At 47.9% G+C, this 16,141-nt stretch overlaps 1 protein-coding gene across 2 annotated transcripts in view; it reads right to left on the bottom strand.

The window, feature by feature from the left end:
- Positions 1–3,648: 3,648 nt before the first annotated feature.
- LOC132450384 (nesprin-2-like) overlaps positions 3,649–16,141 on the bottom strand; it is an 18,805-nt gene continuing 6,312 nt past the window's right edge. The window contains exons 5-18 of one of the 2 annotated variants that reach the window (XM_060042476.1): positions 15,959–16,109; positions 15,270–15,452; positions 14,133–14,270; positions 13,543–13,734; positions 12,798–13,083; positions 12,322–12,396; positions 11,163–11,290; positions 9,916–10,042; positions 9,364–9,578; positions 8,969–9,163; positions 8,148–8,276; positions 7,385–7,579; positions 5,168–5,298; positions 3,649–4,731 (exon numbers count right to left, since the gene is read on the bottom strand). In XM_060042476.1, coding sequence (XP_059898459.1) covers positions 4,503–4,731; positions 5,168–5,298; positions 7,385–7,579; positions 8,148–8,276; positions 8,969–9,163; positions 9,364–9,578; positions 9,916–10,042; positions 11,163–11,290; positions 12,322–12,396; positions 12,798–13,083; positions 13,543–13,734; positions 14,133–14,270; positions 15,270–15,452; positions 15,959–16,109 — 2,374 coding nt within the window. In that variant the 3' untranslated portion in view covers positions 3,649–4,502. The remainder of the gene's footprint in view (positions 4,732–5,167; positions 5,299–7,384; positions 7,580–8,147; positions 8,277–8,968; positions 9,164–9,363; positions 9,579–9,915; positions 10,043–11,162; positions 11,291–12,321; positions 12,397–12,797; positions 13,084–13,542; positions 13,735–14,132; positions 14,271–15,269; positions 15,453–15,958; positions 16,110–16,141) is intronic. The other variant, XM_060042477.1, reaches the window with a different exon arrangement.

The raw sequence follows: 16,141 nt of genomic DNA, 5'->3' as shown, positions 1-16,141 counted from the left end.
ATTTTATTAAGCAGGCTATTAAATGGATTGTTATTTTTATAGTATGTTATAATTTACAATATATGAAAGATTTCAACACCACATCTTGAGGTCTTGAATGGAACTCAAGAATGTAAGTTTCTATGTGCAGTTTCTGCCACTGGCAGCAGCAGCAACTCCTAAAAGCTTTGTCCAAGAACATCTGGTCTGTCCAATATCTCCAGAATTGCCACAGACAGTGCCAAACCATGTCCTTTTTTTAGACAGATGGAGAGAAGCACTAGTGCAAACATTTCTTTGCACTGTTTTGGGCTGTATTTGCTCCTGTCCCTCTGATAGATATGTTCTTAGTCATGTCCAAAACCATAATAGTACATTTAATGTCGTAATGATGTCCTCCATTTTGACTTATACTAAAAAGAAAATGACCATGATGAATATTGGAATCTGGAGCTCACCAGAAGAGCAACACCGGGGAGGTGTGGAGGGGCGGTACAAGTATCACCAAGCGACACCTGCAGCCAGGTGACTGCAGGGGGAGATGTGGATGAGGAGATGCTTCCTGAACAGGGGTTGATGTGGACCGGGCCAACCAGCCCCACTGCCTGAAGAGGTCCCCCCCCGTGCTCTGGAAGACATCCCGCCTGGCGCCCGTATCAAAGAGGCTGAATATGAATGATGTATGTATGAATTTTTAGATGTTGTAACCTTACATATGTCAAAAATCGAATTCTTATTTTAAACGCATCTTTTCAATAGTCAGCTCTTTTTTCATTTAATGTAATGCCTACTTACAACAGTGAAGTCAAACGGTGCCTCCATGGCAAGGTGCAAAGCATACTGTGATGGAAAAATGTAATTGGTGACAACATTCACACGCGTTGTTATAGTGCTGAGAGGGTGTGTTTTTGAGTCAGTTGTGATCACAGATGTCTTGCTTTCTTGTACTTTTGCCTCTGTAGTCTGTTTTGATGCTCGTCATTGTAGTCCTTTGCATAACCTGACCTTCTTTTCTCATATTACTATACAGATGTAAGCCGTTCCGCCTAATTCAACAACCGTAGAAACAGAGGAAAGGACACAACATTATCGAGACCAATCTCATGGGCCCTGACGAACCGGTGAAACTGATAAGTCTGATGAATTTAACCACGGGTCGAACCAATGATGGAAGTCTTCAACAGCAGATGAAACAGGACATGAAACATTACATTTGTTACGAATGAGATCAATCTTATTTTAGATTTCTGTTGCCTACTGTAAAACCGAATCAGTCGGAGTCAATTGCGAATCCGATAAAGTTGGATGGAAGCCAATGAGTTGGATGACACCTAGGATAATCCCTTAAACCACAAATTTATGAACAAGATATGCATTTAAGTAGAAACATTGATTTCCCTGTGATATCAAAGATGTTTTTCCACTTTGATTTTGCTACCGTTTCTGGGCGATGTGATGTTTATAATGAAAGACCAGTTCAAATAGGATTTCTGTCATTGTTTTATATATATGATCTAGATTGTCTGCGGTATTTCATTCAAAGCGCTACACATGTGACACTTGATATGAAATGGCTGGAGATAAAATATAGGCCTTCCTAGACCTTCAAAGGAATTTAAAGGGATACGCAGAGGTATATGAAAATTTGCCTGTTTTACCCAGATTGAGACGATTTGTTTAATCCCAAATTCATCATTGTGCGTCAAGAAGGGGAATTCCCCGGGTTAGCATTTGCTTTCGACAGCCGCATCTATTGATTTGCGTTATAGTATCCTTGCTCTATCTTACTTGAAACAAACATCAGCAGGATTTGAACAATGGTGCAGTGGAGAGCACTGTTGGATAGCACTCTGGAGACCAGCGTTCAATTCCTGTTCAATTCCTGTTTAATGTATGTTAATTAACTAAAGGGTAAGTCGAGGAAGTCTAATAAGTCTATAAAGTTTGTAATGATATTTCTATTGAACTGATTGATATAGCCTCCGACCACGAAATGATCCCAACCTCCATGGGGATGTGGAGAGAGCAGTTTGCTGACACTCCTGAGACCGGGGTTCAAGTCCAACTAATGCTCTCTAATGTTTTTTTTCTACATCATGTGAGTTGTAAAGTCAAGTCTAACCGCCATCAACAAAATCGTCAAATCATCAAAACTCAGACGCAGGTTTGAGTCCCAGCTCACAGGGATTAAGAATTTGCTCATCCTTTCTTGCTGAGCCTAGATTCTGTTCACCGCTTAGACCCAGGGTTTAAGTGCCCTGATGGAGTAAGTACCTTAATGGACACTTCTTATTTCTAGACTGTGTGAATTGTAAAGTCAAGTATAACCTCCATAACATCCTGATCTGCGTCTTGGTGGTGTGGCGGTAAGCGCTGTCGGTTAACGCTCTGTAGACTCTGGTTCGAGTCCCCGCACGCACGGCTAATAAGAATGACGAGCATTCAAACACTATGTAGGTTCAGGTGCCCTGCTCAGAACCAGGGTTCAAGAGGTACCGTATTGGATACATCTTATTTTTTGAATGGTAAAGTCAAGTATAACGTCCAAACACGTTCTGGTAAGCGTCTTGGTGGTGAAGCGGTCAGGGCTGTTGGTTAACGCTCTGTAGACTAAGGTTCAAGTCCGCGCTCACACAGCCACCAGTGGTACCTTAATGGATACATCTTATTTCTCAATCATGTGAATGGTAAAGTCAAGTATAACCTCCAAACACGTTCTGGTAAGCGTCTTGGTGGTGAAGCGGTCAAGGCTGGTGGTTAACGCTCTGTAGACTAAGGTTCAAGTCCCAGCTCACACAGCCACCAGAGGTACCTTAACGGATACATCTTATTTCTCAATCATGTGATTGGTAAAGTCAAGTATAACCTCCAAACATATTCTGGAAAGCGTCTTGGTGGTGCAGCGGTCAGGGCTAGTGGTTAACGGTTAGTTAACGCTCTGTAGACTAAGTAGCAAGACCCCTTCAGTCCTTACCACCCCCTCGGAAGGGGGGGGTTCTGCCACAATGGGGAGAACCCCCCCCCCCCACCCCCTCGGAAGGGGGGGGTGGGGGGGTTCTGCCACAATGGGGAGAACCCCCGTTCTTGATGGCCGTGTGAGCGGGGACTCGAACCTTAGTCTACGGAGCGTTAACTTACCGTAAACCATCAGCCCACCAGCCCTGACCGCTGCACCACCAAGACGCTTACCAGAATGTGTTTGGAGGTTATACTTGACTTTACCATTCACATGATTGAGAAATAAGATGTATCCATTAAGGTACCTCTGGTGGCTGTGTGAGCGGGGACTCGAACCTTAGTCTACAGAGCGTTAACTAAACGTTAACCACCAGCCCTGACCGCTGCACCACCAAGACGCTTACCAGAATATGTTCGGAGGTTATACTTGACTTTACCATTCACATGATTGAGAAATAAGATGTATCCGTTAAGGTACCTCTGGTGGCTGTGTGAGCGGGGACTTGAACCTTAGTCTACAGAGCGTTAACCAACAGTCTATCTCCATGGAAACGTAAACACACTACACTACTAACTGAACCGTCAAATATAATGAAACACTACACATTCATATTAAAACATTTCCTACTTTTAGTTAACTTGATGAACTAGCTGAACTTGCCTGCCACATGATCAATAGAAAATGCTATTTGAAATTGGGTTTGGAGAACATTAATGTTAATATATATTTATTGAATGTTACACTAAGGGAAAAATGGACACATATATGTCGGGAATCAATTGATAGGCAAGGTTTACTGACAACTATGACACCCAACAATGTAGACATTACATTTCACTCGAAAGAATCCAAACATCTAGCCTGCTCAGACCAAGTCAAATCTCACTATGTATTGTGCTATATGCATTTTTTGTGTTTGCTGTTAAAGACCTGAAGCAACACACACATTGTGTAAGAGAAACAGTGTTTATCGGCAGAATAAATTCATACCATTTTTAAATTAAATATATAAAACCCGTTCTAACATTCTTAAAGTGAGACATAGTAGAAACAAAAAATACAATTCCTTGAAAATGACCTCTCTTTGTTCTTGAAGATCCGAACGCTCTTCCTCGGAAGTAAGTCCTGAACATTGAGAAAGTGGGATTCTAGCAGAATACATACAGCAGAGACTCCTGCATTTGGGACTGAGTGTTCCTGCAAATGCCTTTGCGTTGTGTGTGTGTGTGTGTGTGTGTGTGTGTGTGTGTGTGTGTGTGTGTGTGTGTGTGTGTGTGTGTGTGTGTGTGTGTGTGTGTGTGTGTGTGTGTGTGTGTGTGTGTGTGTGTGTGTGTGTGTGTGTGGCCACTACTACCATCTCAAACGGTAATAGTGACAAAGGGCGTCATCATTCCCAAGGTCAGGGGTCAGGATCTCACTGCAGGACCCACCCATCCCGGCTCGTCCTCCGATCTAAACTCATGGTTCCCCAAAGAGGAAATCGGTGAAGAAAAATGTCCACCAGATGTCCATGTCTTTAAAGATCTCATGTTTCCATGGGGGACGGGGGGGGGGACGGGGGTCATCATGTGGGCGGGGGTCCGTTGGTGTAGCGCAGCATGGGGTAGAAGGAGCGGGCGAGGCTGTTGCTGAGGGAGCAGCCTGGGTCGCTGGCAGGCCGGGGCAGCAGGCAGCACAGCCCCAGCAGCAGCAGGAGGAGGAGGAGGTGCAGGGGGAGGGCCACGCGCAGCACCCGGCAGAGGAAGGAGCGACGGGGAGGAGGTGGGGGAGGGGGGGCTCCGCCCGTCCTCGGCCTGGGACGCACCCGCCAGAAAGAGAGAGAGCAAAACATTTTAAAATAGATATTTTTACCGTTTTTTTCTATCCTTTCTTTTTGGATTGCAATACAATCACACTAATACTATACTATCATTTGATGACACACATCATGGATTATACTTAATCGATACATAATGAGGGATTGGGGTGAAATACAATAGCACACATTTGCGATGTCCCATCTAGTTCGGGTGACTCATCTCAATATGTCGTGAAATAATATAATTCTTTCTCATATATGCAAGACTAAACTCAACAGTGCAGTCACTAAAGCTGTGCTGATGCGTTTTCCTGCCGTGTTTTTGCTCCATCACTGCCTCTTAGCCAGTCATAATAATAATAATTTTACCTCTGGGTAGAATGCCATTTCATTCCATCCCCTGCTTACCAGGGGTTCTATTAAAATCCTACCTTTTAGAGGAGTGCTTCCTTGAGTGTTCCCGCTCCTGTGGAGAAGCAACAAATGCACTCTGGCCCCTTCCTCCTCCTCCTCCTCCTCCTCCTCCTCCTTCAGCTGAAGAGGACAACGCAGACTCACAGTCCTGTGAGAAACAACTCATCAGCAACTTCAACTTCGCCATCACTATCGTCATCATCAACCTACCTACATGTCAACAAGTAAACAGAGGAGTAAGGAGGAGCAGAGGAGTTGGGAGGAGTGAGGAGGAGCAGGGAGGAGTTGGGAGGAGCGAGGAGGAGTGAGGAGAAGCAGAGAGGACTAAGGAGGAGCAGAGAGGAGCAGGGAGGAGTAAGGAGGAGTAAGGAGGAGTAGAGAGGAGTAAGGAGGAGCAGGGAGGAGTAAGGAGGAGCAGGGAGGAGTAAGGAGGAGCAGAGAGGAGTAACGAGGAGTAGAGAGGAGCAGGGAGGAGTAAGGAGGAGCAGAGAGGAGTAACGAGGAGTAGAGAGGAGCAGGGAGGAGTAAGGAGGAGCAGAGAGGAGTAACGAGGAGTAGAGAGGAGCAGGGAGGAGTAAGGAGGAGTAAGGAGGAGCAGGGAGGAGTAAGGAGGAGCAGTGAGGAGCAATGAGGAGTAAGGAGGAGCAGGGAGGAGTAAGGAGGTTTGGGGGCCTGCTGTCTCATTGAGTTGCTGTGATCATGACTGGACTCCTGCCCGCTTGACAGCCATCAGTTTACTCAACGGCCAGCAGTGTTGGGGGTAACGCGTTACAAAGTAACGCGATTACTTTTTTGGGTAACGAAGTAAAGTAACGCATTGCATTTAAAATATCGGTAACTACACTACTTTACTAGACTATAATAAAACGCTTTCCTGCATTAACCAAGCCGTGTTTGCCTGCGTGTAAAGTTCTGATCTGTTGTGGTGCGTGCATGCGTGCTGCCTGTGTGTCTGCAGCACCTGCTTGCCTCGGCACGTTGCAATAGCTATCGATTTGAGTGACGTAGCTGCTTGTGCGAAGGAGTGTTGGAGCGCAGAAGCAGTTGACACAGAAAGACCGGCTGGTTGCAGGGTTCATTGTACAAGACATGCTTCCCTTGTGGACTATTGAATCGCCCAGATTTAGAAAAATACTAGATAAACTACCCGCCACTCGCAAGCCAACATCCGACAGGAAAACATTTTCCCATTACTTGAACAAGTGTTATACCGACATGGAATCGAAGTTCAAAATTATTTTCGAGTCCTCCCTGGATCATGTGTCCACCACCGCGGACATTTGGTCCGCCAACAACAAAAGCTACTTAGGAATGACGATGACTGGATAGACAGCAATACTTTAAAACTTGAGAAGGCTGCTCTTGTCTGTAAGAGGGTGAGAGGAAGATACACTTACGATGTCATAGCTTGCGAAATAGATCAGGTTCATTCAGCCTTTGGACCACATAAAGTAACAGCATTGCCGCTTTAGTGCATTTCTGTTTTAATTGCATGGGATAAAGGGACCTTTTTATAATTTTCATTGGCCACTTAATTTTTGTTCTCATGTTTCCCAAATGCTACTGATTGATCTCACCATAGCCTACTTTATCTCGTTTGTGGATTTTACAGTGAGGCATTTCTTTGTGCAGACAGGGATATTGTTCTTTCATGTGGTTTTATATGCTATTTTGTATAGATTCATACAATAAACACTAAGTGATGATAGGGCTTTGATGTTTGTCCATGTATCTACAGTAAATTAAGAAACGGGAAAGTAAATGAATAGGCAGTGAAGTTACTTTTCAAATGCAGTAACTAGTAACGTATTCTCATTACAATTTACAAAAGTAACTAGTAATATCTAACTAATTACTTTTTTTGATTAACTACCCCAACACTGGCGGCAAGTACCTCTACACCATGGACACTACTAATTTCCAACAACTAATTTAGCTTGTTATGCTTCCATTAACTATGTCCATTAATGCACCCAATGTGGCACCCATTCCCCTCCGAACCATCCCCAAGTCTGCAAGCCTGCTAGATAATCAAGGGAGCTTTTTGTTGCTTTTTAGTGGGCTATGGACAGGGGGGGGGGTCAAAAGCACTTTGAGACTGTAACTCTGATTATGGGCTATACAAATACTAAGGGCTTCATTGTCTTAAAAGGTAAAACATACGTCACAAAAGCATCTGCAGCAAAGCGCAGGGCTCTTTAAAAGGGAGCTTGCATGTGACCAGAAGCCCTCACCATACGCTGGTCCAGGCGGCTCAGGTCGCGCTCCACGTGCCTCAGGAGCGACCGGAGCTTGCTGGCCGTGACGTGCAGCTTCTCCTGGGCCTCCGTTCCCTCGGCGGTGGGGCCGTGGCGGGGCTGCAGCTGAGACCACAGCACCTGCAGGGAGCGCTGCTCCGACTGCCGGCTCCTCAGATCAGCCTGGAGGCCCTGGGGAGGAGACACAAGGCCGTGGGTGGGTGGGTGGATGGAGACCCCCCCCGCTGCTGCTGCTGCTGCTGCTGCTGCTGCTGCTGCTGCTGCTGCTGCTGCCGCTGCTGCTGCTGCTGGGGGGGCGCCTTGATGAAAGCAGATATGTTCCACTGCGAGCAGGGTGTTCACACTTCAGATGATGGAGTTTGGTAATGAGTGGGAACATTACACAAGACTTTCGCAACCCAAACCCACATTAAAGGAAGTCCTTTTTTTTTTAATTTATTGAAATTGGTGGAAGGTGAGCTCACCTTAGGAAAGTAATTGTCACACCTGTGGTTTTGTTATACATCTGCCTTCTTTTTCTCATGTACTGAAACTATTAACCTTTAAGAGTTCTTACTGCTATGCATTGAAATGTTTATTTAACAAGGACGATGCACTGTGAATACATTGCACCAGAGATAGCTGTGACCTCCGTGATTCTCTAAGAGATTATTAAGTGACATCCATCAGGTGTGTTGTTTTGGTGAGCGTCGGGCTTAGATAATAAGACAGCCTCACATCAGGGCTACCATTGACTTACGCTGAGCGTGCAGCGATGCTGCCGAAGGCTGCGGAGCGGGGCGTGTGATTGGCTGATGTCCACAGCGTGGCATTTGCTCTCTGCCTGGGCCAACCACAGCAGCAAGGAGTGGAGGGCTCCGTTGAACTCCTGTTGAGGGGTCAAAGGTTACCGTCTCCAAAGTATCAGGAACAAGTTGTCATTGCGGGAAAGACTTTTGATTTCACTTCAAGAAACAGACACCAACATAAACACTCAAAACATTTAAAAGCAAACATAAACATAAAAATGTCGTAACATAAAAAAGCATTAAACAAAATGTATACAGTGATATTAAAGAGATACAATTACAGAAAAAAATATAAGATCAGTTCTTCTGAATTTCAGCTGTCATTGAAATTTTATTTTAGAAAAAGAATTATCACACTGCAGTGCGAGATTTGTTATGTTTAAATATATATACAACAATCACTTAAATCATATCCCAGTCTCAAATAAATAACGAATTAAGATGCAAGCTTTTGCCATTACAATAGCTGTAGTATAGCTAGTTATGGTGCTGACCCTCTAGTCATCTAGTCAGCTAACACGATCCAACCAAACGCACAAAAACCGATATTCAGTCCAATGGTGCTATGCTGTTGGTATGGCTGTATGACCTCTGTATGTCATGCTTTAAATCCTAAAGAAGGGAGCAAACTAAAAGAGTGGAAACATTCCGCAGAAGCAAAGTGCATTACCATTCAATGCAATAAACGGTTAAATCCATAACCTGAGGGACTGTGACAGAATAAGTATGAGCAATCGTTTCCACTCGGAGGGCCATTAACAACAGCTCTCACCCGACAGTGCAGGAGATTGGTCCTGAGACTGTGCTCCCAGTCCTGGAGGCCAGTGCACGCCTGGCCCCAGCCCCGGTTCAGCTCCCCCAGTAGGCTCCCCTCCGTCTCCCCCCCATCCAGAGCAGCTCCAGCCCCCAGCAGCCCTCCGGCATCACCAACCACGGACTGGTAGCCAGCAAACTCCCGCTGCATCTCCTACACACGGAGAGCAGCAGCATTAGGATTCACCTCATTGAATCGCTTGCATCATCGGTTGCTCTGCTCAGGATGGAAACTGCAGCCCGCAGCAACACTAAACAGGTGGGAGAAGCATTGAGCAGAGGGCAGCATCCCGAGACGGCACCGCTGCTGCTGATGAGGGGGGTTGCCATGGTAACTTGCCAGCCTATGGTTACCTTGAGGCGTTTGACCCGCGCCTCCAGGTCCGGGATGCTGGTGGCGGGGTCGCGGCGCTGGATCAGCTCCAGCTCCGGCCCCACCAGTGCCAGCCAGGAGGTCACCTCCTCCGCCAGGTCAGAGGTCACGTGGGTCCTGGGTTCCTGTGGAGCCGGCCGCGTCGGGTGGATCCTGGACTGAACCTCGGGCACGTCCACCCAGGACTCCATCCCCACTGGGTGTGTGAGACACACACACACACACACACACACACACACACACACACACACACAAAAAAAGACACACACATACACACAAGCACACACACACACACACACACACACACACACACACACACACATACACAACAATACCAGGATTAATTGAAATTCTTGAATTGCTTGAGATGACTTTGAATTGATTTATATATTGGACCACATTACAAAATGACAATAATTGTAATGGCTATGTCAGGCTGTGACAGCAGCTCCAGTACGGTACTCCCCCTCTTAACCCCAGGAAGACCCTCTCCTCTTGCGTTATTCCACTACCCGGCTGAAGTGTGCAGTTACCTGGCTGTGCGTCTGTGGAGGTAAGCCCTGCTTGCGGCGGGGTCTCCAGCTGCTCCTCGCCATCCCGGACCAGAGAGACCCTCTTAATGTCCTCAGAACTCCCACTGCACTCAGACAGCAGCCGCAGCTGCACACACACACACACACACACACACACACACACACACACACACACACACACACACACACACACACACACACACACACACACACACACACACACACAGGCATGTCAAAAAGGACTGTCTTAATTTGGCGGCATATCAAACATTTCTAACACAACATAACATCTGTAACACTATAACAACGTTTAACAAGCTCATAAATATATTGTTTGTGTGATTGACCACGGCTAACAACTGGGCTCTCTAGTGACAAGTCATCTCATCAAGTCAGCCCCTGATGCATTTGGTTTCTGCGATTGGTTATCTGTCCAAATGCATCCAGAGATATTTTGGTTGCCTCCCCTTGGAATTGAAGTTGATTTTCCGTTCATTTGCTAATTGGTCTGGCGTTGTCAGGCTAGTGGCGAAGACAACAACTCAGACGATCCCACGCTTCTTCATAACAACATTAAACTTCCCATTTTTGATTGAGAGACCCCTGGTGGCAGAAATGACATATTAGACCTTTAAAGCTTAGGTAGGTCATTTATTTTAGAATTAGTTTTTGTCATATTTGGGAAATTCTATTAACATCCAGTCAGCAATCAAAAATGCTCAGGTGTCTATGGGCGACGCAGTCCCTGTTCATGATTCGATAGAGCTAGTAAGCTTGTGATGTGTTCTGGGGGAACTGCCTGGGAGGGATCCCGGAGAGAGGGCTGGGATGTTTCGGGTTGGATGATTCAAAAATCAAATCAATTCTCCAAATTGCTCACCCCAGCTTTATGACCAGATCATGCACACCTGTTTGCAAATGCAACCACTCAATTCAACATAATGAATGCTGTTTAGAAAGTGCGATTATTATACACATCTACTTGGTCTGCCCACTTGCCATGAGATTGAACGCCTATGATCTACTATAAGCCGTGCCAATGACATTTATTCGAAAACATTGTGAGATGAAAAGAAGAGGAGGACGTGAAGTAACTGGTGAGGGCTCTGAACTCGTGTTCAAATGTCTAGCTTTCTAACAGTGAATTGCAGCTCACAAAATACTACTTTTGAATCAGGTTACGGTTGACTCCCAACTTGATGCTCTTGGGTATTGCATTGTGTAGCATACTGTAGCCCCAGACTCACATAGCTGTGTTTCTGCGGCGTGCTGGTGAGCAGCGCTGGCGGCCGCTCAGAGGTGTCCAAGGTGTCCACGTCGTCGGCGGTCTGCCAGCTTGGAGACTGGGCCTCCACCCGCATGGACCTGTTGGGAGCTGGGGCCGACACAACAGACGTGCTGCTCAGAATCCAACCATCACCCAGACAACAAGTTGCAGACACGGCTTTCAAACACTTCGGGTGAAGTACAACAAACGGCGAACAACACACCACAGAGCAAACTATCCATCGCACGCCTGACAAATATCTTCTCAGGAAAACATAAATTATTCTAGCGTTCCTCGTCTTGGAAAGACGGCGGTGGTATGAATCGCGTCGGGTGGGCATGGATTCAGACCGATTCAGACCAAGTATTTCCAATCCCTCGCCCTTTTAGTGCGATTTGTGTCTCCTCAAGAACGCTGAGGCCTCACCACCGCACTGCGATGTGAGTGCAAGTAATTGGGCGCCGCGCCGGCTCGGCCATGTGAGTGTGCGGTAATTGCTCCCCCGATAGGTGACAATTACCGTACAATTACCGTCGTAGCCAGCAGGGTAAGGAGACTTGTTCCATTAAACCAGCTCCTCCCTCTCTCTCTCTCTCTCTCTCTCTCTCTCTCTCTCTCTCTCTCTCTCTCTCTCTCTCTCTCTCTCTCTCTCTCTCTCAGAGACAGATTTTGGATGCAGAAGATGAAAGGGAAGGAACAGAAGCGAAAAAATTGGAGGGAAAAGTAATAAAAGTGAACGAGGGGGAGAGAAGAGGGAAGGAATAAAAAGCTGGGGGGAAGGGATATTGAGGTTAGGCGAGATATGACCAAAGTCAAGCATTCCCCACCGTGTGGCATAGAGAGGCCACTTTGTTGCTATGATAGTATTTTTCTAACAAAATTTTTCTAAAAAAAAAAGTATAATTAGCGAGTAATCAAGCAAATATCAAAGAGGCGTGCGGCGAGTGTGCTGAGAATTGTTCTGTTCAGTGAAGCAACCTTTAAAAGGAAAAGCAGCAAAGGACTGTAATCATGACACACACGGAAGGACCAAATACAGCATTATTTTCACACTTGTGAGCTGGAGGAGAGGGCAAAAGCGCAGTGAGCTTTCACCCCTGCGGGCTAGCCATGCAGGAGGGGAAGCCATGGGGCCCTACCCGGTAGGGGGCCTTCTAGGGGCCACTCTCCGGCCACGTCCACATACTCCTCCTCGCTTTCACTCCTCTCCAAGTCTGGCAGGAGAACGGAGGTTAGTTCTGCTGTTTTGTGTTTGTATCGAGTCCAGATGCCCCTCGGTTTAAGGTATATATATGTTACTTAAATACTGAAGAATTCCTTCCCCGGAAACATGACTCTGAGTTTGCACCGGCAGAAGAAATTCTGAGTATCCAACAGGAGCGTCCCTCCTTGTCCCAGGTGGGCCCATAGGGATCATAGGCCAATGATTTAGTGGGTGAATGCTCAAGGGAAAACATGTTTAAGGGCGTGACCATGATGACACACACACACACACACACACACACACACACACACACACACACACACACACACACACACACACACACACACACACACACACACACACACACACACACACACACACAAAGAAACGGTTTAATTTCACCGGAGCTACCTGAAAGCACGCTGAAGTACATCCCCTCCTCGTCCTCCTCCTCCAGCTCTTCCTCCTCCTCGTCCTCCTCCTGAGTGGAGGACCCCCCGACGTCCCCCGTGTGGTCCCACTCCAGCGGCAGGGAGTCCACGCTGACCGGGGTGCCGCAGCCCGAGCGCTCCATCGGCGAGCTCAGCAGGTGAGTGGGCGTGGCCGGCAGGCTGCCCCGCCCCAGCCACGGCCGGCCTATCAGCTCCAGGCTCTCCTCCAGCGTCACGCTGTTGTAGAAGGGCTCCGGCTCGTCCGCCTGGGGCCATGGACACAAACCCAGTTAGGAGGTAGGAGGTGTGTGTGTGTGTGTGTGTGTGTGTGTGTGTGTGTGTGTGTGTGTGTGTGTGTGTGTGTGTGTGTGTGTGTTTTCGGTGTGTGTGAGTGTGTGTGTGTGTGTGTGTGTGTGTGTGTGTGTGTTTTCGGTGTGTGTGTGTGTGTGTGTGTGGGTGTGTGTGTGTGTAAGAATGTGTAAGTCCTTTTATTGTTATTTAGCTTTTATATTTGATTGTGTGAAAGCGTCCCCTTCTCTACAGCCAGCTTTTTGTTGGGTATTATGTTATTCTTAGTGCGTAGGAGGTAGTGGCGTCTAGCAGTGCGGTTGCAGATTAAAATGAATACCCCCTCCCCGGTACCCCTCCCTTTCCCTGTAATGGCCTGTGCGTGGTGCGTGTGTGTGTGTGTGTGCGTGCGTGCGTGTGAGTGCGCGCGAGCTGACCGGGGCGGTGCTGAGGCGCTGGTGGAAGCGGACCAGCCTGCTGAACACCTCCTGGCAGTACGCGTGCAGCTCCTCCAGCTCCTCCTCGATGACGGCCGCGTCCATGGGGGAGCTCTTCTGGATCAGGCCCTCGCCGAACACGATGAGGCCGTCGATGCGCTCCGTGTTCAGGGTGATCTCCTTCTGGAAGCCCTGGGTGTTGAGGTGGGCGCAGGGCCGAGGGATGGAGGGAGGGGAATAAAGTGTGTTCAGGTCGCTGCTGACACTGACTGTACTGTACAAAAGGACTCCTGAGAACGCCGACAATAACGCTTACTTTACAAACATACCTTTACAAAGTGAAACGGGTCCATCGTTAACAGAATTATTAAAATAAAAAAATAATAACATGATATAATAATAATACTCAAAAGACGGATATGTAGGCAATTGGAATTCAGTCAAACTGATTTATAAGCAAACAAAAGCTCATTCTTTGATAAAGTACATGATTTTCACATTCCTATAAAAGCAAATCAACCGTGTTCCACTGGTTCACGTGTTGCCGCGTGCCATCGCCCAGTGTCAGGTGTGTGTGCGGGTCTCCTCACGTTGAGCTGCTCTATCTTGTGGCGGACGTCGCTCTGGGAGAAGTGCTCCACGTTGGTGAGCTGCAGGTCCAGCTCCGTCAGCCACACCAGCATGCTCTCCCTGGTGCTCTCAAAGTCCTCCCGCTGGCCCGTGAAGTGCTGTCGGAACAGCAGGGGCCCAGAGGAGAGAGGGGGGGGGGGGGGGGTAAGGAATCTTCCAACAGTAAAAAAGTACATTTCCTGCACGCCAACTTAAAGACGAGCCAAACACTCTATCACATCACAGAGACAGCCCACAGAGCACACATTATCCCCTGGCTATCCCGCTCTCCTTTTCAGAACACTGCAACCACAACAACCCCATTCTGCCTGACCGGTCCACCGCAGTCATCCGGTGGCAGCTCCTCCCTTTAGCCGGGCAGCTGTTCACCATGCGACATCTGGGTGTCATAACCCCGCTCTGTCACATTGAGTGAACCTACTTACACAGAATGTGTTGTTGTGCTGTCGTGGCCCTAACATCAATAGCAGAGCCTTCTCATCTTGTGGTTTATTAGTTTCCATGTGGAAGCGTAATAGGGTAAATTCCCCTGACGTCTAAATCAGATGCCCCCGCGGGGACAGAAGTCCTCTGCAGCAGCCGCGGTACACACGCCCTCTGTGTGTTTCCTCACATCCAAAACAACATGATTCAACTTGGTTTTTTTGGTTGGCGCTACAACTACCGAAATCTGCGCTCTTTAGGTTTTCCAACGAAGGTGCGTGTGTTTGTGTGTGTGTGTCTGTGTGTCTGTGTGTGTGTATGTGTGTGTCTGTGTGTGTGTTTGTGTGTGTGTGTGCATGCGCATGTGCGTCTGTGTGCTTGTGCGTGCGTGTCTGTGTGTGTATCTGTGTGTGTGTCTGTGTCTGGGTCTGTATGTGTATCGGTGTCTGTATCTGTATCTGTATCTGTGTGTGAGTGTGTGTGCGTACGTCTGTGTCTGCGTGTGTGTGTGTATCTGTGCATCTGTGTCTGTGTGTGTGTGTGTGTGTGTGTGTGTGTGTGTGTGTGTGTGTGTGTGTGTGTGTGTGTGTGTGTGTGTGCGTGCGTGCGTGCGTGCGTGCGTGCGTGCGTGCGTGCGTGCGTGCGTGCGTGCGTGCGTGCGTGTGTGTGTGTACCTTGAGCCGGCGCAGGATGGCGGCCACTCTGCGGTGCAGGCTGTCCCAGCGCTGGTTGCCCTGGTGCACCATGGACCTGAGCTGGCTGGCCCGGTCGGTGCGGTTCTCCCTGGCCAGCCGGCGGTACTGGCTGTTGACCAGCTCCAGCTGGGTCAGCCGCTCGTTCACCTGCCTCTGGAAACTCTGGAGAGGAGCGTGGGGGGGGGGGGGGAAGTCAACAGACATTTGGGTGAGGATGCTTTCCACCAAACCGAAGCAGATGAATGAGACGGTGTGCTTTAACGTTCCAAATGACTGACCGCCCACGTGTGGAAACAGAGAAGCGTGTTATGACGTGTGATTGGGTGAGTGTGCCACGAGTTCAAGAGAGTTCAAGCCGCCGACGACAGCCCAAGAGTAGGGCCGTAAGCCAAGCAAAGTAACACACAAATATAGTTTATTCTTTTCGTAATTGAGTCTGACTGATTCTAATAGAAACATAAAAGTTGTATGTGTTGCGTAATTTCATTTCATTTCATGTTCTTCATTTTACTTCTGCCAGTTCACTGTTAGTAAAAGGAAATGCTTCTCTTTTCAAAGGGCTTTCTGTTAGTAATTCAATACCGTGTTTGATGAACAGATGTACGGTGTTGTTGCGTCTATGTCCGCACTGACAAGACCGGTTCCCTGTTAGCGTCCCCTCCACTGACCTCAAACTTCTTGAGCTCCTGCTTGGCGACCGTGTACAGGACGTCTGTGGAGTTGGGCTTGGCGGCCGTGCGCTCCGCCATCTTGAGCCAATCTTCAAAGCGTGCGTAGTCGTCGAGGAATTTACCCCACAGCCTCCATGTCTCCTCGATCCTACACGCACACGCAAGATGACCCAGAGTCAG

Source organism: Gadus macrocephalus, chromosome 21 (genome assembly GCF_031168955.1).
Source record: "Gadus macrocephalus chromosome 21, ASM3116895v1".
Taxonomy (NCBI): domain Eukaryota; kingdom Metazoa; phylum Chordata; class Actinopteri; order Gadiformes; family Gadidae; genus Gadus; species Gadus macrocephalus.
This window is presented reverse-complemented; position numbering and strand designations above follow the sequence as displayed.